General features: G+C 41.1%; 1 protein-coding gene and 1 long non-coding RNA gene across 12 annotated transcripts in view; one reads left to right on the top strand and one right to left on the bottom strand.

The window, feature by feature from the left end:
- Window positions 1-22,999, top strand: part of ptprua (protein tyrosine phosphatase receptor type Ua) — a 271,405-nt gene that overhangs the window by 127,284 nt on the left and 121,122 nt on the right. For all 11 annotated transcript variants that reach the window (XM_037793898.1, XM_037793895.1, XM_037793894.1 and 8 more), the window contains exon 3: window positions 10,096-10,367. In XM_037793898.1, the coding sequence (XP_037649826.1) occupies window positions 10,096-10,367 (272 nt within the window). The remainder of the gene's footprint in view (window positions 1-10,095; window positions 10,368-22,999) is intronic.
- Window positions 6,468-21,593, bottom strand: LOC119502739. Its single transcript, XR_005210150.1, has 3 exons — window positions 21,461-21,593; window positions 14,308-14,311; window positions 6,468-6,506 (listed from the first exon to the last, which is right to left on the bottom strand). It is a non-coding gene; the product is annotated as an uncharacterized LOC119502739 (long non-coding RNA).

Raw genomic sequence — 22,999 nt, 5'->3', positions numbered from 1 at the left:
CACGATTAATTGCTAATTAAAAATGAAGTAGGCGAGATTGCAGCAAATATGATTAAAAAAAGTTATTTTTATAAAACGGTCGCTATATGGTGACAGTAGTACATGAAACAGGTAACCGGAAAAAAATCATGTCCCTCTGTGTCCTCTATGTTTTCAGAATCATCTTGTAGTGCACGGTTTAGCTGTAAAATGAGGAAGTTTTAACGCGGCCGCCATTGTGAAATCTGGTGAAGGAACGCCAAGTACCGCTCACATGACCGGCGCACAGCCAATAGGAACGCTATCTCTCAATGAAATGACCTGTGATTGGTCAAAGTCTCCCGTCACGGGCTACATTTTCTAAAGCCTGAAAACAGAGCCAGGAGAAATCTAGTTATCTCTCAGAACACTTGAATTACAATATGCTGAAAGGTTATTATGGAATTTTTCCACAATGATACCAAAAATATACCGACTACTGCCACTTTCATGACATTTTTTATCCGTTCAAAATGTAACTTTAAGGGATATTTGTCAAGTATTTTTATTATTTTTACTGAAAATCAATTAAAAACACAAAACAATGACAAATATTGTCCAGAAACTCTCACAGGTACTGCATTTAGCATAAAAATATGCTCAAATCATAACATGGCAAACAACAGGCAACAACAGCTGTCAGTGTGTCAGTGTACTGACTTGATTATGACTTGCCCCAAACTGCATGTGATTATCATAAAGTGTGCATGTCTGTAAAGGGGAGACTCGTGGGTACCCATAGAACCCATTTACATTCACATATCTGGAGGTCAGAGGTCAAGGGGACCCCTTTGAAAATGGCCAGTGCAGTGGGTAGAGTGGAGAAGGTTGGCAGTTCTATCCCTGGCTCCTATAATGTCTGCGTGTCGAAGTGTCCTTGGGCGAGACTTTGAACCCCAAGTTTCTCCCCGGGCGCTTTACAGCAGCTCACTGCTCCTAAATGCTTCTAAAGGATGGGTTAATGCAGAGGTCAAATTTCATGTATGTGTATGACAAATCTAATAAAGGTTAAGTTTAAGGTATATCTGTACCTGCAGCCTCATGAGGTTGTCGTTGCTGATAGCAGTGTGACATCACAGCGAGTCAGAGATAAATCTAACCGGCGTGCGTTGTGTGGAGATGGACGGTGATCGATTCTGAGGAGGCTCGACTCGTCTCAAATAAGCTTACATCACATTTACAAGATAAACACGCCTCTTCATCGGGCCTTTAAATCTCCTTCTAGACAACACACTTTACTGGCTTGTTCTTCACTCCTACTCCAGCTGACTCAAACAAAGACTAGAGCTCACAATAACAAAGACACTGTAGAAGGCTGTGTCCATATTTGGTTTAGCCGAGTTGCTTAAAGATAGTTGAATATCCTGAGAAAACCAGCATTACTGTAGTTGAAGAGATGTGTCTTCACCGTCTCCCCCCTCATTCTTCCCCAGTGCAATCCTGTCATAAGAACAGTTGGAGACTTGCCCTCCAACAATGAGGGGGTCCAGCTCTCGTAGCTGAAGAAAAAGCAATTTAGCCACAGAGCGCCCCCGAGAACTCGCACATCAAAGCAGCAGCGGTGGCGAGGCGGCGGGGGGAGTGGGGGAGATGGTGGGGGGGCTTAGCCAGAGCCTGCCCGGCTTCGCCTGCGAGCAGGTGAGGGAGAGAAAAAATATCAACGTTGTCCAAGAATACAGCGAGATCTCAAAGGACAGCAGCTGCTTGTTATCACAGGATATTTCTGGCAGTTTGACGTCTCGTCCGTGCTTTTGGGGCAGCGGGGATGGAGCCGAGGGAGGCGGCGGACAGTGGTCAGGGAGGGTGGCTTTGTGACATGCATTTCAAAGCTCTTTATGTACAGGTTGTCCGTGGATCTGACCCGCATTTTGACCTGTTTCTTTGCTTTTCTTTTGTTTCTTTTCCCTCTGTTTATCTGACCGAGCCAGTAAGGCACATTGCAGGCTTCACATTAAACCAGACTCCTGGTGACTTTTTGGCTTTTTAATACCAAATGATGCAACTTTATCACAGCTGAGACATTTACTTGAAATGACTTGATAACACAAACTACACTTGCCGAAATATTAAGGGTGGGGAAAAAATCAGTACATCATAGTATAACATAATATTTTGTGTGGCAATATTGTATCGATAACTGGACGTCAAATATCGATCTTTTATTATATAAACTATTAACCTCTTAAAGCTGAAGTAGGTGAGATTGGAGCAAATATGATTAAAAAAAGTTATTTTTATAAAGCGGTCGCTATATCGGGACAGTAGTACATGAGACAGGTAACCTGATAAAAATCACGTTTCTTACGGTGCTCCTAACGGCATCTACAAGATTTCACAGACCGGAGGAAAACAAGCAGTAAGAGCTGATCTGAGGGAGCCGGCTGTCAATCACTCGCGAACTCCGACCAAACGGTCAAACTAGGCAGCGCTGATCAAATATGAATCAATATTATGTTACGTTAATGCTTATTTTCTCTCCTCAGATGTCTTCAGAATCATCTTGTAGTGTACGGTTTAGCTGTAAAATGAGAACGTTTGTGACGCCGCCGCCATTGTGAAATCTGGTGAAGGAATGCCAAGTTCCGGTCACATGACCACAACACAGCCAATAGGAACGCTCTCTCAATGAACAAAAGGTGCAGAAGTCTAGTTTTCTCTCAGAATACTTGAATTACAATATGCTGAAAGGTTATTATGGAATTTTTGCCCAATGATGCCAAAAATATACTGCCTACTGCCACTTTAACCAGGGTTTACGCTGGTTACGACTTTTTCTTTTTACTTACAATATAGCTGTTAATATTCCAGAATTCCAGCCATATAGCTTTTTAAATAGCCATAACCTACATTTGACATAACTTGAAAATAAGTTAAATTAAGAAGCGGTCTGAAACATAGAATAAAAGGCTGGTCGGTTCGATTTCCACGTTTGTCAAATTCAAAATAGTGTTGTGTGGCTCGTGGGGCTGTAGCCGACCGAATAGTTTGAAGCGTCATTCATAATGTTGCCATTCAAATTATTATTAATACCTTACCGAAACATTGCGTGCAGTCCACCTTCTCTTCCTCTCTCTGTTGCTCTCAATCACGCGCTCACACACACACACAGCGAGCGCGGCGCTGCTCTCCTACTCTCTATAATTGTCTCAGTCCGAAGTCCAGAAGTCAAAATGTATGGAAGAAACATAGATGTGGTCATTATTTATATCATCATTATAGTTTCACATTGACACAGTCAGCTGGCTGTGTAAGAGAAGAGCAGACAGCCAGCGGACCGTGAGGAGATATTCGCTGAATTTGACAAAAAGTATATTAGAAACACTGTGGAGGCAAAACCAAACTTTTGTATGATATAAGTTTATATTTAAATTGTCTTGGCAAAATTTCTTACAATATTAGGCATTTAATATGCTATTAATTAATTCATTCATTTATTTGGCATATTTCCATATTAATTTGATCATTAAATCTGCCGGACAATTACTTGTGATACCGGCATATCCCGGCTAACGTAAACCCTGCTGTTACCAATCTGATGGCCCAGCGGTGGCCCCCGCCAACTATTCTGTCTTTCAGAGGTTGTAGCGGGCTCAGTTTTAGAACTAGAGTGAAGATACTGGTGTCATATGAAGCTATAAAGAATTCATTGGTACCATGTAGTTAAATCTTTAAGTTTAAGCCACCTGGACTATTGCTCACCTGTATGGTCTTCTGCATCAAAAGGTGTACTGCGGAAACTACAAATTGTCCAAAGCAGAGCTGCAAGACTAGTCTTATACACTGCCCCATAAAGACAAACACAGACAGCATGCATCATAAACTATCATGGTTACCAGTAGAGAAAAGACTCAGTACAGTGACATTCTTTAGTAACAGCATTTATTCCACTAAACCAGAGTTTTTATACAGTCAAATTACCAGATGCAGGGACGTTCACAGTCATTTCACTAGAACAGCGGGTGATGGCCAAGTCATTAATCTAATGCCTTAAAAAAGACAGTCATTTATCGTGCCATCAATCTCTGGAATAGCTGCCCTCTCTACATCCGTCAATCCTCATTCAGACACCATCTAAGAATTCATTACTGAAGCAGCTGATCGATAGTCCAGCGTTGGTCATGTGTGGTTTTTTGTTCCTTTTCCCCTGTTGATGGGCCTTGAGGCTAAATGGTTGTGGATGATGTGAATGAATATGAAATTTATATATGTTTGGAGGATTTGAATGTTATTAGCGTAACACAAATATGATGTTATATAGTATGTATGTAATAAATGTTATATACTTGATTATAACAGACTAGCTGGTGCCATTGGTATCAGCTAATGGGGATCCTTTTTAAATAAATAAATAAATGTTGGCTTGTCGGGAAGAACACTAAATAACGCTCCAAAATTTTGGTGAGGAAAAACTGGCATGGCCATTTTCAAAGGGGGCCCCTTGACCTCTGACCTCAAGATATGTGAAAGAAAACTGTGAGATGAACACAGTGAAAACTGTATCCTATTAGATGAAACAGATGTTGACAGACTGCATCATTTGCAGTTGAAAAAAGATAATAAATTGCAATATATCTCAGCAAATCGTATCGCAATACTTTGCATATCGCAAACTGTTTAAATCGCAATAAGATCAAATTGCGACTTAAGTATCGTGATAATATCGTATCGTGGGGCCTCTGGTGATTCCCACTCCTGCTAAATAAAGAACTGTACTTCCACGAAAATGTCTATTTTCAGAGCACATTAAACAATAAAAACAGATTGTCTGCAGTTTATCAGCAGGCACAAATTTAAAAATACAATTATTTCCTGGACCGTTTCTTATCCTTGATGAAAATGAGCCTCACACTTCACTTGTTAATGAAAGACCTTCACTGATATTTTTCAGTGGTGCTTTGTCTTTGCCTTTACAGATGGTGCATCTTTGTGTTTAAATAAATCAAAAATACTGTTCATGCTTGTTTAAGACTGTTTGCATTGTAGAGAATTTAAATGAAAGAGAGCCAGTGGAGTGGAGGATTAGGAGATTGGAAGAAGTGGAGGTGAAAAAGGAAATGATAGAGGAGGAGGAGGAGGAGGAATGATGGGAGCGTTGAAAGAGGCAGCCGGTTCTTACTCTGGGGAAGGTCAGCAGGACTTGGATCTGCTTTTGGGCCTGTAAACTGTGTGTGTGTATTAGAGAGGAGTGTGTGTGTGTGTATGTGTGCGCTGATATGTGTCCTGCATGTCAGCGTGCAAGTATTACAGCCATCTCTCTGGTTTAAGCATTCCCTCGGTTGCCATTATGGCCTAATAACCGTGTCAGTGTGATTAATGGCAGGAGGCGGTGCTCTGATTGCACTCGCGCTCAACTACAGTGTGCCGAGGCGACTACACTACCCACGATCCCCCCGTCTGTGCTCGTCCGCCGCGGCCAGCTCGCGCCCATCGCGCCGGATGTGAAGGTTATACGTGCAATTAGCATGTATTCTCTCTCCCGCTGGCATTAAAGAGTCGATGTGATGATGATGACGATTGGAAGATTAGAAGCTAGAGAGGAAACCATGTGATCCCCGAGGCCACTTTAACCAGTCCAAGGTAATAAACACAGACAGCTTACCGCCCTGTCCTTCTGTCTCCTTGTATACGTCTTCATCACTGTTCAACATGTGAAGTTACAATGAAAGAACATTTTGAGAGCAGAAGATCTGAATGAATGAATTTAAGGGGCGATTAGAAAGTGGAAACCAGTTTTTCCCATGTTTTTGTGTCTAAATGTCTAATGGGGGCAACAATCTTTGAAGTTGGTCCAGTATTGAGGGAGAGCGCCGTAGACGGCAGCTGCTAAACGAGCTGCGAAGGCTAGTGAGCAGCGTCAATGTAACGTTACGTTCACTGAAAGTGCATATTTTTGCCACTGACAGGCTCAGATTGTTAGTATAAGTGTCTGACACCATTATGGAAACCTGTATGGACCCTACAGAGAAATAAAACCTTTTTCTGACCTTTCACTTGATCCAGTCTGTTTGTTATTGTGTTCAAGTCCTGCTCAAAGAGAAGTCTCGTTGTGAAATCTGAATATCTGTATAGTCTGGCTCAAATAAACTAGGAAAAAAAAGTTTGGAAATTTGTGTTTGGTGGATTATTTCTCTGTTGTCACAATGCTAATTGGCATTGTATTTTACATCATTGGAAAGCCTGTTTATTTACCTTCACAATGATGTCCAACTTGTAAGGATCATGCTTTTGTGGAATGAGCTGATTATGTGGGTAGCACCCAAGTGAAATTTGCCAAAATTCTCTGCCAATGGTAAACAGTGTATTCTCCTGTTGGTATTGACTCATCATTGTGAAGGTAAATAAACAGGCTTTCCAACAATGTAAAATACAATGCCAATTAGCATTGTAACACAAATCTAACACAAATTTCCAAACTTTTTTTCCGAGTTTATATACAGGCAAAGACCTCATCCACGTTGTGGAAATCATCCAAATATTCAGCCATGACACTGAAAATCTTTTAGATACCACTAAGCTACGCTTCCTGTACTCCAACACAACAAACTTTGGCGTTTCACCTCGCCAGATGTCAGAACGAGACTTCTCCTTGAGTGAGACTCTTTCCATAATGTGACACTTATAATAACAATCAGAGCCTGTCATGGCAAAAACAAGCACTTTTAGTGGACGTAAATGACGGCGCCAGCTTGCCCCAATAGGATTACATTACAACCAGTGAGCGGCTGCCATCTACACCGCTCTACCTCAACAGTGGACCAATTTCAGAAATTGTTGTCTCCATTAATCAGTTAGACACAAAAACATGAGAACATAGGGTCCAGGTTGTTACCCTTTAAGACAGCATATTTCAAACTTTGTTTCAAGAAACCATTTTTTGTAAATACCCAAAAATACATATATATATATCCTATCCAGTCATCTTTAATGTTTCTGGAGCTTCATTTCAAACTTTTAGGACTATAACACAACTTATTTTTCCATTAAAATGTCACACAAAGGAATTTAAATAATTCACCATTCATCAAAAATCAGATTCATTGTGTGTCCATCTCTTCGTGAATATGAGAGGATGTGACAAGATTACATAATAAATTATGCACCAGTAAAATAATGTAATTTAATGGTGACATTTGTGTTTTTTAAATTGAATTGTCTCTTCTAATCCACTTTTTTGATCAGCTGCTATATGGTGATAAGATCTGCTTCTGTCGCCTTTTATCACATCTCTTTTCATTTTCTATTTTTTGATTGACGAATTTTTGCCGCCCCAGCTGATTGTAAAACCTTTTTTAGCTTTTTTTTTTCTTTCTTTTTTGGCATTTCCGTTGTTAAAATGCCAAAATTCTGTTCCCCATTTGACCAGTTTCCCTCTCTGTTTAGAGCTAGGGTTAGGCAACTTAAACAATAATAAAAGACTAATTAAACTGCAGGTCTGTGACAGGTCTCTGGTTGCCTGCATACTGTAAAAGCCCTTACTGTACTTTCCAAGTCACAACATCGACTTGCATATTGTACTTCCTGTAACCGGTTCAATGAGAAAACAGTCATTTTTTTAAGCGCTGATCAAAAATGTGCACAATAACAAGCTCATAGTTATGAGCAGCGAAAGGACTTGATGATGTTAAAACGGTCTTTTACTAGAGCTGGAAGAATGACGGAAGAATCTTTCTTTGAAAGTACAAAATGGGTTTGTAGTGGTGGGCATTGTAGGAAAGCTGTTTTTACTCAGAGACTACTATTGGTTGAGATTTTGTGAAAGATGTTGTATTAGTAAGCCCTTGTGATGAGATAAGCCTGCACAATATCAGCCTGGTGCAACAAAAATGAGGCATCAAGAAAAAATATAAGCACCGCATTATGTCTCGACGCTTTTCTCCAAAGGGACTTACATTAAGTGCATTCAGCCTATACAGGAACAAGAGTTAGATCTGATGAAAAACTGCATCCCTCCCAAACAAATAACTAAGAGCATGTTCACTGCTACAAAATGCTTACAAGTTGTTTTTTTTCCCCCAGCATCCAATGCCAGCGTCTAGATCTTTCACAGGGCTCTATTGGAATGACTAGCATGTCAGATTTATTTCTCCTTCTCTTGCCTAGTTTGACATTGCCTAAGGCGTCCTGTGTTATGCCATGGTTGTTGATGCTCGTGATCCTGAAAGCCTTTCTGCTGCTCTCCAACCTTTTACATGTCAGGCAGGCTGTAAAAGGTGCGATTTGGTCTGACGTCTCTTTGGGCCAAGTCATGGCAGGACCGCTTTTTTTCCCACACACACACTTATCACCTCTGCATTGATTTCTTTAAAAATACCATCTGATCCCTACATTAGTTGATTTGCACAATTCATAATCCAGAGTTTAACAAAGAGTTTGGAAGAAAAAATAGATTATATTTGACATAAGGAGTGGGATTATTTTAAAATCTATAAAGGAGACATATCCTGCTCATTTCCAGGTTCATGCTTGTATTTTGGGTTTCTACTAGAACATGTTTACATGTTTTAAAGCTGAAGTAGGCAAGATTGGAGCAAATATGATATAACATTTTTTTTTTATAAAACGGTCGCTATATTGTGACAGTGGTACATGAAACAGGTAACCTGAAAAAATCATGTGGCTCTGTGTCCTCCGGTGTCCTCCGGTGTTCCTAACGACATCTGCAAGATTTCACAGACCGGAGGAAAACAAGCAGTAAAAGCTGATCTGAGGTCTGCTGTACATGTGTTTGAATACACATTTACAGATTCCTTTACACATTCACAAATCTCATTACGCATTTAGGGATTCTTTAATACATTTACAAATCTGATTATGCACACACAGATTGAGATAGAGTTAAGGTACGGTCACGTGTACGAAATTAGTATTTGCCTCCTGTTCGCTCCCATTTTATGCGAGCGAAGGGGCGGAAAAACATTAGGTGGTTCAGTAAATTTGCCTCATCGCATTTGAAGTGCAGTTCAACTTTGGTGAATTTTCAGGCGAATATTGCTTCAGCAGGCGATGGTCACTCGTATGCATTCGCATAATATGTGTGACAGTGCCTCTACACAACTCTCCACAGACATTTGCAAATAGTTTTGCTACAATAATGGCCTGCTTTATAAAAAAAAAGACATGGAAATCTCACTATCTACAATATGGGACCTTTAATGGTTTTAATGGTGGAACTTTTATTCATGATGGGTTTCCAGGATGCTGAAAAATGATCATTTCACTGTGAAATATAATGTGTTGTTTTTAGTTCCGAACAGGCATCAGCTTGTGGCACACAAAAGGTAACAGAGTCATTTTTTCCAGTACGTTGATTTTTTCTTTTTTTTCACTTTAAATTGAGCTTCCCACTGCTGTGAAGGCCACAGTCAAAGGCAAAGCTCCCCCTTTATTTCCCCTCCCTCCATTGTGGCGCTCCTCTCGTGGCCAGAGGATCTCTGCTGTGCTGCCAGGATGACAGAGCCAGCAGTGACTCTGTGAACCTCAGTCCAAAATGAAAGCCCAATCTGACACCCAGCGCTGCCGCTTTGAACACACCAGATCTGAGGCGAAACTGATGGAAGCCTGGTGAAAGCAGGAAGCAGCGAGAAGCAGAGACAGACCAAATACAGACAAATAGCCAGAGAGGATCACACAGATATTCTGGGTAACAACCTTGAGCCTGTCAACTTTGGCTCTCTCTCTTTTTCAGGGTTTAAAAATAAAAAAGAGGCTTCTTCAGCGGTTGAAAACTAACATGACATATCTATCCTGGGCTGAGGTGTTACAGGTGAAGCCCAAAGAGTTGGATCTTGTTATTTCTTATATTTCAGGTCATTCAGTGCTATCTGGCAGGTGAAAATGCTGAAATTGCTGCTATCTGTGAAGTGTATGTGGGTATAGCAGTAGCTGTTAAGAAGAAGAGTTTTGCTTGGCAAGGTCGCTGTATTTTATCCGCACTTAACTTTCATTAAACTGCTCTTTATCTCTTCAAGTTACCTCAGTAAAGCTGAACTGTAAAATGAGCAGCGTTTGATACTTGAAATAAAAAAAAGTACATTTTAGTCCTCTAACGTGTCCTTATCCTTCGTCATCCCCCTCCAGGGTCCTTCATGATGGTCAATTCCTCGCAGCATTTCGGTGGCCAGCGAGCTCAGCTGCTCCTGCTCCCGCTCAGCGAGAACGACACCCACTGCATCCAGTTCAGCTACTTCCTGTACAGCCGCGATGGCCACAGCCCCGGGGACCTGCAGGTCTTCATCCGGGTCAACGGGGGCCCTAAGGGCAGCGCCGTGTGGAATATCTCCGGCTCCCAGGGACGCCAGTGGCACCAGGTGGAGCTCGCTGTCAGCACTTTCTGGCCCAGTGAATACCAGGTAAGAGTTGCACGAGTGTAGGAGGACGGCGTTGGTGGAATGTGGAAATAGTTATGTTTTCTTTTTTTTCTTTTTCCATGCTTTATTTTTTCCCTTTTTTCAAGGTTGTTTTCAAATATGTTTCATATTACAATAGTTTATAAACCATTTTTTTAAGTAGTTGAGCTTAGAGACGAAAACAATAAGTACACTAGGGAAAACAACTTCAGTATTCAAAATTGAAATCAAATTAATAAAAGAAAAAAATAATAATAATAAAAAAAAGAAAGAATAGAATTATAATAATAAAAATGTTTCATAATATTAATACAAAGAAAAGAAAGTAATAATAATAAAATAAATAAACAAATATATTAATAGAAAAAAAAGGAATAGGTATGTTTTCTTATATATATAATCATTCAGATATGCCGTATCTAACAACATATTTTCTCAATCAGCTTCTTGCTGGAGCATTTTCCGATTAAGACATGTGGGATATGTTGATATTATTCAGGTTTTAGGAGCATTCTTTGGACATGTGTACAGCACATTCAGAATATGCGTCTCAATTAGGGTTTTATAGCAGTTTGCGACACACGGCCTCTTTACGATCAGCTCTGTGCGTTGTACATAAACCAACTAGCCGACAGTTTGCAGAGATGTATGCCCAAAAGAAAAGCCCACATTTCTGGTCGGAAGGAGAAACAGACCTTCTTTTAAACATTATGAAAGACTCGGATATCTACAGGTTTTTGGAGATGCACAAATATCGCAACGCTGATCTTTTCAAGAAGGTGGTTGAAGGAATGAAAGAGGGAGGCTGTGTTCACACCATCCAACAAATCCGCCACCGGTTATGTTAATCAGAGTATGCACGGCTGCATGTAAAATGGGAATATTAGTATAATATTCATTTTCATTAGTCATGTAAACAGCTTAGTAGGAATATTGTCTTTTTTGGAATAAAGGCAAAAAACTGAATATTTTGTCCATGTAAACATAGCGAGTGTTTCTCTGTAGCATTAAATATTTAAGCTTTGAAACCAGGTTTTCAGAGGCTTTAAAATCAGTTGATTTCTGCAGTAATCCATCACACTGTTTTTCTTGTGTAAACAACAGTTTCTCTATACTGGCCTCATTCCAGCTGTTTCAGCCGTTTTGTCAGAAATTAAACCTGGTAGGTAATTACAGATTTGTAAATTGGATCCAAACAAACAGCGTACAAACCCACACATGCCCACCGTGTTTTGTCTAGAGTCCAAAAATGTTAAACTCTATCTAAAAAACAAAAAAAACTGTCAAATGCTCCTGTTTTTTTCAGATTAATTTTGTTACATGGAAGAAGAAAAACATTTGTAGCTCCAAGCCAGTTTGATCCTGCTATGTTGTACTTCTTTTATGTAATGAATTTAAATGTGACATAAACACAGGAGCACTGTCGCATATAGTTAAAGGAACAGTGTGCAGCATTTAGGGGGATCTACTGTATTAGCAGAAATGGAATATAATAAATATGTTTTCTTTAGTGTATAATGATTTAAAAAATACGAATCGTTGTGTTTTCGTTACCTTAGAATGAGCGGTTTATATCTACATAGGAAGCGGGTCCTCTTCACGGAGCCGGCCGCCATGTTTCTACAGTAGCCCAGAACGGACAAACCAAACACTCGCTCTAGGGCTTTTCACGTTTTTGCGTTTTTGCGTTTTTGCATTTTTGCATTTTTGCATTTTTGCATTTTTGCGTCGGCCACTGTGGTTCTCCAACACACTTGGCACACAGGAGAAGTTTCAGTTGGTTGCAATCTGCAACCTAACAGCTAGATGCTGTCAATTCGTACACACTACACCTTTAAAGGAGCACACCACAGGTCATTTTACTCTCACTACTGCTTAACCTGTCAAATCAATTGTCTTCTGGAGGGAGCTTTCTAATGTGAATTCATCAGGGTTGTCATTAGGGCTGGGAAATATATTGTGAAAAACAATATATATACAAAACGACATTTTTCTGTATTGTTTCTATCTCCATATAGGCTAGGCCAATATTTATTTTACTTAAAACTGTTATGTTACTGATACTCAATACTTTTTCTTTAATAAATTAATAATTTAACTAATTCACACAGGAGTATACAAAATAGGCTTTGCCATTATATCATATAGACTATCTATTTATTGAATTACCAGAAAACATGCTATATCGTGATATATATCGTTATCGCGATATAAAATGACTGATATCGTGATGGTTTTGTCCATAATGTCCATCTGCAGTTTTTGTGCAGGTAAACACAGAACAATCACCAGACTCTAAGAACATACATGCAACACCATTACATAGTCTCTATCACACTGACAATTATACAGACAGATCTACAAGTATACATTAACATATAAATACCAGCACATTAATCCAGTACTGTTGACTGATAGCTCAGTAATATGTTGATTGACAGAAAACTGATTGTAATTTTAATAACTGATTTGTCACTTTTTTGATTTATCTAGTAACATAATCACACACACTGGTCACAGCTTTAGAAGTGGACACATTCAATGCATTTTCTTGCCCTTCTCAGCTTCTTTTCTTTTCAATATAAAATGAATATATTTAATATATGCTGCTCAGACTGAATAAGACATCAGAGTTGGTTCTGTGAAATTGTGATGGACAGTTTCTATTATATGTGATATGTTATAAAATTAATGATTAATTGGTAATTAAAAAATAATGAATACATGAATAAATAATGAACATAATCGTTAGTTGAAGCTGTGATATGATGAATAATGATGCAGGTAGATTTATTACATACAGCCCACAGTAACATTATGGAGTTGATGAAGATTGTGAAAGGTCACTGAGTAACAACTCAATAATATTATATATAGGGCCGCAACTAATGATTATTTTCATTGTCAATTAATCTGTTGATTATTTTCCTGATTAATCAATTAGTCGTTTGGTTTATAAAAGGTCAGAAATGGTTAAAAATGTCTATCAGTGTTTCCCAAAGCCCAAGATGACGTCCTCAAATGTCTTGGGTTGTCCACAACTCAAAAGATATTCAGTTTACTGTCATAGAGGAGTAAAGAAACCAGAAAATATTCACATTTAAGAAGCTGCAATCAGAAATTTTTAACTTTTTTCCTTAAAGGTCCCATATTATAAAAAAGTGAAATTTTCATGTTTTTTTTTATTATAAAGCAGGCTTAAGGGCTATATAAATACTGTTAAAGTATCGAAACGCTCAAACCAAAGGGACATACACACAGCCCGTATTCAGAAACTCTGCATTCGAAACAAGCTGTCAGGATTTTTGTCCAGTTGTGATGTCACAAATATACAGATTTAAACATAAACATTCTGATTCCAGTTTATTCCTTGTTGCAGTGCATGTGAATGACATCAGCTGACAGGAAGTACACATGGACCCAAGCTGTTGCCTAGCAACGCAATTCTGTTGCAATTTCGTCGCAATTCCGTCGAAATGCGCCAAAACGTAGCGTTTAAGACAGAGGGTAAATACAGGCATATTCAGTCTGACAGTACGAGGAAAATAAAGGTTTTTTTAAACATTACAGCATGTAAACATATTCTAGTAGAAACACAAAATACAAGTATGATCCTGAAAATTAGCATAATATGGGACCTTTAAATAAATGATATAAAATAAAAATTACTCAAATCGATTAATCGATCATCAAAATATTTGGCGATTAAGTTAATAGTTGACAAATAATAGATGAATTGATCAATCATTGTAACTTTAATTGTGAATTGACTGGATGAAAGGAACTCATTGTGATGAAATCCTCATGTCACCTCACTGTTTTGTAAAATTTTAACCAAACTAAATGAGCTGCTAAGGTTTTTGTTTCACATGCGTAAAGAGTTTAGTCTGATGCCAGGTGTTTGTTAGCATGCTAACATGTAGCATAACTAAACTAACTGCACTGAACTAAGACGGTGAACATAAGAAACATCATACTGCTTAGCATCAGCATGCTAAAATTGACATTTTGGGCATGTTAGCATGCTAACGCTAGCATTTAGCTCAAAGCACCACTGGGCCGAAGTCCAGCATCACAAAGCTGCTAGTGTGTGGCAGTAGAGTCTTGTCTTGCCAGATCATTTTGCATATATCTGATGTGATATTGATATTGGAAACATGTTTTTGCAATATAATGATTTCAGCCCTTGTAAATATTATTGCCCCCTTCATTAAAACCGTAGCAGGGCACTAAACCACCAGCTGCTCCGCGGAGTGGTCGCGGTACTGAACCGTGGATCTACCGCCTCAGCAGCTTTACTATCATCCCCCCTATCATTCAAACCACATGCAAGAATTAGCTAACTGCAGCTGCGTCATATATCACAAGGGGCTCAATAGGTGTATAATTACAGTGGGCGTGTGTTTGCATTGTATCTTTATTTATTGGTCGATTTACCTGCGTGCTGCAGTGTAATCAATGGCTCCGTTTGATGCCTGTATTGTCGATGCTGCATTATTAGCGCCGTTGCGTAGCTTGTAAGATTCTGATGACTGGATGCAGCTCTGCCTCACCTCATTACAGCCGATAATTTATTCCCTAATGCTCTCTTTCTTCCCACCGAGCCTCCCCCCCACACCAAAACAGGCGTTAATGAGAAGGCAATGGCTGGTGTAAGGGATTGTGAGAGCGTGGGTCCGCCGAACAGTCAATTGACCTCAATTCCGTGCGACCCCTCGGTGCGGGGGAGAGGGCCGGGGGTTTGCTTCCATAACCTTGGCGCACTCTGGGCCCCATCTCAATAAATCAAGAGCCAGTTAATGAGATTAGAGGGTTGCACAGATCAATGAGGACAGCCAGCGCTTTACCATCCTCAGCTCTCCTGTCCTGAGCGACTCTCACAAACAGCCAAACTGATTTAAAGTAATGATTTTCTTCCCTTCTGTATGGACATTAGAAGTTTGTCTGCCGTGCACCGTAGCAGAGGAGGCGGTGAGGGGGGCGGTTGCTCTCAGAGGAGGGAAGCTGTGAGGTGTACAATCAGACAAGTCGGCCCAGGCGGGGAATTTGCTTAGCGCCGCAGTGTTTACCATTTGGACAGGCGTGCATAGGCAATGTAATCTACTACTCTGGTGATGTATGTCCAAGCTGTCTGAGTGATGAGAAGGCGCTGTTCTCTAAAGTCCACCCGCCAGGCGTGTAGACACAGGACAGATTGCTTTATTTGTCCTATAAACGTGGCTGATCGGCAGCACATAATGAAGCAGGTAAAGCTGTGCAGATGAGGGAAGAGGCTTAAACATAAGCCTGGAGGAACAAAGTATGTCAATCTGTTGTGTGGAGAGGGACAGGAGTGAGCTCGGAGTGAGCTCGGTGCCTCTTTTTAGTGTTCCTCTCCTCCTTTTTTATTGCCCCGGGAACACTCCCCCCCCCCGCCCCCCCCCCCGCCCTGTCCTCAACAGCTCCTACCGCTACGACTCAAAGCTCAGCGCAGGCCCCACAGGGCTCCACTCATCCATCGATAAAGATCACTGTCCAGCACTCGCAGCCAACAGATCAGGCCCTGCAGGCCGCCGAGGAGCACGCGGGGAGAGGGCTACCACTTCAGAGGGCTTGTGTTGCTGGGTGGCTGCTGGTGGTGGTAGTGGTGGTTGAGATTAAATATCTGGTAATCAGCGAGCATCAACACCCCCTCGGGAAAGACAGACTGCCTCAGAGATATGTTGGACTGTCATCAGCTTTTGCCTTTTTGCTTTCACTGATATGAGATTTTTCAAAATTCAATGCCAATAATTCTGGCTTTCAAATGTCCATTGTTGATGGCGTGTTTTGCAGAAGTCATTGGGCCTCATGCAAGAACATTTTCGTATTCTTATCTTAACTTTCTCTTCGTACCGTGGACTCGTACGAGTGTGCCATGTCGAATTCAGCAAACGCTCCTGACTTCAAATAACTCTGTAAATGACCCGCGTAAACATGATGAATTTGCGTAAATGAGCGTGCGTTCATGAGAATTGTGAATTAGGATAATTAACGCCCCAATGATGCCATATAAGGCTACACATCCTGCCCCAGTCATCTGTCTCTGACAAAATATCAGCACGCTGTCTAAAGACACGCTCTCTTCTAAGGACCTGAAATGCATCCAAAAGAAGTAAGTCAGCCATGGTTATACTTCCTGTTGACCTTATTACTGTATATACAGAGACATTAACAATTAACCTTCAATTAGTGCACAACTTAAGTCATTTTGCAGTTTAAGATGTTCATATTAATTGGACATGACTCCTACGACAGGTGTGGACCACTCGTAAGTGATGTTCGTACGTAAGAGAAATTTCAAAATACGAGGAAATTGGTGAATGGGACAAGGTCTCCTAAATCACTCATACAAGTCTCTTAAAAACAAATCTGTTCCTACGAGTGGTTCTTGCATGAAGCCCATTGTTTTGCAAGTCCCAAGTAATTTTCAAGTCTTTGCACTCAAGTACCAAGTCAAATCCCAAGTCCTAAACTTTGAGTTTTTAGTCCTAAACAAGTCATAATGCGCTTTTCACCAAGTGTAATGCCATTCTAACAACAGAGTAACTGGCGCCAACTGATGCTCAGTAACGTAACGTTAGTTCTTGGTGGTGTTCTCAAATGTCTCAATATTATTCACCAAAAATAAAGAGTCCAGAGTTCAACAAAAAAAAAACCACACACACCTTTCCGGGGATTCTGCAATAAACAGCAAAAGATAGAAATTCAGATTGTTTCTGTTCAGTTTAGTTTTGTCCCCCCACGAGTAAATCCTCCTCCCAAACAAATCAATAAAGGATCTCTCAAAAAGAAAATAAACCCAACATCTCCGACGCTGTAGGAGTTACCTCTGGTCGTCTTTGTGCACACACTTTATAAATAATATACTTTTTAATCTTTGGGCTTGGGGGGGAAGGTATCAAGTATTTTCAATTCAAAAGGCTCAAGTCCAAGTGAAATCACGGTGGAAATCAATGGTGTTAAAGTCCTTGTCGAATTGCAAGTTTTTTGTTTTGTTTTGTCGAGTCCAAGTCATGTGACTCAAGTCCACATATCTGGTATTTTGTGCTATAAATTAGAATATTTTCTGGTTCATCTAACATGTTAGTGATGCCGGAGTGGAAAGGCCTCTTAATTAACATGTAGATCTGTTTAGAGACAGTCAAATTCTTAATTACCATCTGGAACGGCGACTAACAGTGTAAAGAAATACAGAAATCTTGGCACATTTCCCAATTAGTCAGTTTAGCCATTAAAGTAGAACTCTAGCGATTTATTATTGTACTTCCATAAAGTTGGGAGACTAACAAGAGAGAGAGATTTAAAAGAAAACTTAACGCAGCACGGGCCGAGATATTCTGACTCAAACCCCTTAAAATGCTGGATCCTACATTTCCCATAATACAACCGGTATCATCTCTTCCTTAGAGAGTTGATAGCACTGATACCTACCAACTTAATGCCGGTTCAACTTGCACTGAGTGACAATCTGATTTGTTCAGCATGTGTCATCTGACTGAGTTCATGACCTCGCCAACCCGGGTGTCAGACGCTGCTTGACTTTGGGTGAACAGACTCTTCTATATTGGAGATGGACTTTAGATTGCGATGGCATTGAGGGACAGAGGAGAACATTGATCAGACTGGTTCACTCTCTCGCTGTCAGCCTGGGTTTGGGAGGTACAGTAGGTGTTAAAGAGGTGCTCTTTTGAAACCAGTAGCTTCTCTCCTTTTAGATTTTTTTCTTTATTTTTTTACTCCTCCTGGGTTCACTCCCTGACCGCTTTGTCCTCCTTATCTCACCATCTTAATTCACAGTGCATCTCACTATTTAGTCGCCTTCTCTCTTATCTTTCCTCCCTCTCTCTCTCTTTTGCTTACCTATTGTATTGCTTTTTTTCCCCACTAACCCATCACCTTCTTTCACCCAGGCAGTGCAGCAGTGTGGCAACTATAAGATTAGATAAACTATTAGACTTCTTTTAGTCTTCATAAGGCAACCAGCCAGGGCCGTAGCCACAGAGGTCAGGTTCTCTGTTTGTTTTTTTTTCCTGGACATTTTGCCTTTCACTTTTAAGTTATAATGCATGAAATTTCATGATATCAAACCCCATTTTCTTTTTATGGGGAGCATAATTTCTTTTGCTGTATTTACATTCAGTAACTAGAACGGCACTCGTAGAGCGCAGACCTCCGCCAAGCTGCCCGAGTATGATGGCCCCCCCCTCTCCGTTCAGCTTGCGCCATCATCCACGTGTATTTTTTGTTTATGTTGAGATAAGCTGTTCGTAGCGGAGCATCGTAAAACACTTCATTCAAACTGGACAGAAACCTAAACCGTCGTTGTTACTCTTTCCATCAATCACCAAGTGTGCTTTGGTTGAACTGTAATTTCACGAGTTTAATGTGAAAAAACGCAGAATTTACAGGTGTCACCCCCCCTCCCTCCACCCCCCCGCTCTCTCTCTGTCCTTCTCTGAAGGCAGAAGGAAAGAGGCAGGATGATATGTCATCAGTTACACTGCGCATGTCTTAAAGCCTGTGATGTTAATGCACAGGCTGAGCAGAGTTATTCAAACAAATTCCCGAAGCCGGATCATGATCAGGATCACCAAAAAAATCTAATGTATTGTTCATTGTGCCACACCCCACCCCTGCAAAAAATGACATTGAAATCCATTGCAGACTTTTGGAGTAATCCTGCAAACGGCCAAAACCAAAATCCAGCAAACCAACGCCGGTGAAAACATAACCTCCTTCCTAATCCTTCGGCCTTGGCAGAGGTAATTACTAGAAATGCACAATGATATCGGCACGTCATCAGTATCGGCAGATAAAGGCTTTAAAATGACACATCGGCATCGGCCAGAAATCAACATTTCCTCCGATTAGACAGCCCAATATTTTACATAGAAATAAATATGCCATGTTTTACAGGGTGCGTCTGACATTCGACAGGTCTGTTTCTCCCACCTTTACCCGAAAAAGAAAAAAAAGGCATGTGTGTATGTGCAAAACCGCAGCCTGTAGCCTTCTCCTCCTCGAACGACATTTTTTCGTGAAGAAAAATGCTGTGGTGTCCGTTATACCTGTCCCCGACCCTGAACGGCTCTGCTCCAGACCCGACATCATCGGTGGAGGTAACCGTTCCACCACCCGTCTACCTGGTTCCCAGTAGGATGCCTAAACTTGAAAAAATGGCCAACATTATGCATTGTATTTATTACAATGAATGCAGCCAAAGCATGGCTCGGAACAGTGCTTCTGCTGTCAGAGCGTCGATGTTCCGAATTGCAATCTGTGACAGATGTGTGGCCGTCGGAGCAGCCCCCCCCCTTCCCGCAGCGTTTCAGCGCCAGCCAGCGGCAAACCGAAGCAGTGAGGAGTCAGAAATGTTAATAAAATTTAACACTGCTCATAATATAATAAGCTGTACGTGTGCTGATGCGACCAAATAATAAAGTTAGGCGCCCCAGTGCAACGAATGTAAAATGTTAGTGTGGAGCCATATTTTACATGTAACCTAATGTTTCCTATTTTGCCCTTTGAATGTGTGCGTTTTGAAAAGCATTGTATTTTATGTCCCACTGCACCTGCCAGTAGTCATAATAATATGTTAATTCCACTACAGGAGCAATTAGGTGGAAAAAATATGTGCATATACCGGCATCTGCAATCGGCCAAAATGAGTTGGAAATATCTGCATGTCGGATATCAACATAATCCAATATCATGCATCCTTAGTAATTACCTCTCTATATAGTGTTATTCATTTGTTGTGGTGGGGTCCGCCATTCCTGCCCTGGATTCAGATTGCCTCCCTAAACATGAGGGGTACATAGGAGTCTATGCATGCAGGTAATTCAGTGCACTTTTCATCTAATTGATATCAGCCTTACTGTTTAGTGTGCGTGGCGTGCAGAGGATAGAGAATGGTTTAACTCGGAGTACCGAGGAGAGAAAATGGCTTTTATTTTCAGCTTTTGGAGGGATTTGAAGAGCGATTATTACAAATATTGGGCGGGAAAATCCATTTTTCATACATTGGGGGGTGGACGTGACCCTCCGTCCCCCGCTTCGATTACTCGCCGGCTGTTTTTGATGTGTAGTCACAGAGAGGTGAGCAGCCTGCCAAGTCAGATAAAGACAAATTTGAGCACTGTGATGTGTGAGTTGCTGTTTTCTGCTCTGTTTATCATCCAGACCGGGCTCAATAACCGCTTGATTAACTTCATGTTTTTTTCTCCTCCTAATTAACTGCTAGTCTACAAATGTAGTTGGCAAAACGTCCTGATCATTGCCCACTCCATCACTTTCTTAGCATACACACTTTAGATATTCATTTACTAGGCTTGTGGGGGTGGTAATAGCGGAGGGTGAACGTCGCTCCGTGCTGTCTAAGAGAGGACGTCTGTCAATATCTGAATAGTGGACTTGTGTCATTCTATACTTTCTTCTTCATTCACTCGAGCTTCACACATTCACAACGATCCGGGTAACAAACAGCAGCAGAAAGAAAAAAACTTTCCTCGCAAGCTCAAGCTTTGTGTTCAGTCGTGGTTGGAACACATCTTGTGTCCTTGAAAGCTTTTTTATTACACAATTGGAATCATAGCTGGACTAGATGAATCCATTTATATTATTATGTTCTCATAAGAATGATTTATTTCATTCATTTCTATTTTATTTATCCACGCTGGAGTGTGAATGTCGCTCCGTGCTATCTAAGAGGGAACTTGTGTCATTATGTACGAAGGAACAGGGCACTCCAGTCAGTCTGTGCGGTAAAAGTGTGGACCTTTATTCTGTTTTGTGCATCAACAAACAAATTGTATTCCTATACGATGTGAGCAGACTGAGGATACAAGTGCTTGTTTTTGTCACCGACGGGCTCAGATTGTTATTATATGTGTCTGACAACATTATGGAGAGGACCCTACAGAGAAATAAAAACCTTGTTCTTTCCTTTCGCTTGATGCGGTTTGTTTGTGTCCAAGTCCCGTTCAGGGAGAAGTCTCATTGTGAAATCTGAATATCTGTATACTCTGACCCAAATAAATACGGACAAAGATCTCATCCACATTGTTGAAAATCACATTGAAAATCTATTAGAAAGATAACACTAAGCTACGCTTTCTGTACTCTAACACAACAAACTCTGCCCTGCCGGCACTGGCGTTTCCACCATGGATGTATTCCACTATTCCACCGTTATCACGTCACCTCGCCAGATTTCACAATGAGACTTCAACTTGAGCGAGACTCTCCATAATGTCAGACACTTATAATAACAATCAGAGCCTCTCGTGGGAAAAACAAGCACTTTTAGTGGACGTAAATGACGGCGGCAGCTTGCCCCGATAGCAACATATCGCAGCTCGTCAGCGGCTGCCGTCTACATCGCTCTCCCTCAATACTGGACCAGTTTCAGGAATTATTGTCCCTGTTAGTCACTTAGACACAACAACGTGAGAAAATACGGTTCAGGTCGAAAAATACCGGTTACCCTTTAATACTCACACACCTGCTGGTCTTGGCTAAAATTAACCTAAATTCCTCAAAAGACTTTTATGCCGGGATCAGACTACACAATATTTTTGTCTTTGACCATGGTCACCGTGTCAGATCTAACGATCACAGCGCCATAAACTCCTGCAGTGTGTTGGTCAGGTGACTGGCAAGACTACACGTATGACCACGACCAATCACGGCACATCTTAGTCCACGATCGTGGGCGAGTTCAGACGTCATCGGGGAGGCAGTTGAAGCAACTGTCAATCAAGGGCGACAGAAGCGTTGTGTGTGATGCTGGCGGTCTGGTGTTGGGAAAAGAAAAAGAAAAGAAAGAAAAAATGTGCTGATGCTTTGATCTGTGATCGGTGCTTGATGAAGTGCTTCCGCTATTTCTCAACAACATTTGTCTTCTTTGACTCTGTCATGGTACTCCCTCGACGAAACGTCAAATAGGCAGGGGTACAGTTGCCACAACTCAATGAATTTTTCGTCAGTTTCGTTGTCCCACCTGACAGCAGCAAACTCGGCATCCCTCCTCCTTTTCGCCATGTTTGTTTATTACGAAGTGACCTGATTGCGACTGCTCGCTGGAGAGAGCACCTGATTGGTCAACGCAAAGGAACACGTCGTTGGAGATGTCACACTAGGCGTGTCAAGACGAAAAATTCTGACAGGCTTGACTTTTCCTCAGGGTGTCGTGGGGCGTCCCAGATGTGGCGTCGATTGTCGTGTACTATGACACACTGCATGAGATAAGAGGATCGATTTTCGCACACGACACTCATTTATCGTTTTTGATCCCCTGCGACGGCCGTGTCGGGCTACAATCGGGCTGATATCGTGTAGTCTGAACCGGGCATTAGACATGATTTTAGCGTGACCAAAATATGACCAACAGTGGACCTCCAAAATGTCCCCTACTGGCTTGCCGGTCCACTGTTAGTGAATGTGTAACAATGCTGAGGTGACGTCCACTGTTGGACATGTATGCGACTGCACACATACACGTTCACAATAAGAAAACATGGAGCATATGCCGTCTCGTCCTCCTGCAGCACACTGCAGTGAAACCCCCGTACACCTCCTCACTTTATTTCTTCAGCCGACAGAGAGGAGATGGC

Source organism: Sebastes umbrosus, chromosome 15, assembly GCF_015220745.1.
Source record: "Sebastes umbrosus isolate fSebUmb1 chromosome 15, fSebUmb1.pri, whole genome shotgun sequence".
NCBI classification, from domain to species: domain Eukaryota; kingdom Metazoa; phylum Chordata; class Actinopteri; order Perciformes; family Sebastidae; genus Sebastes; species Sebastes umbrosus.
Note: the sequence above shows the minus strand (reverse complement) of the source record. Positions and strands in the feature narration are given on the sequence as shown.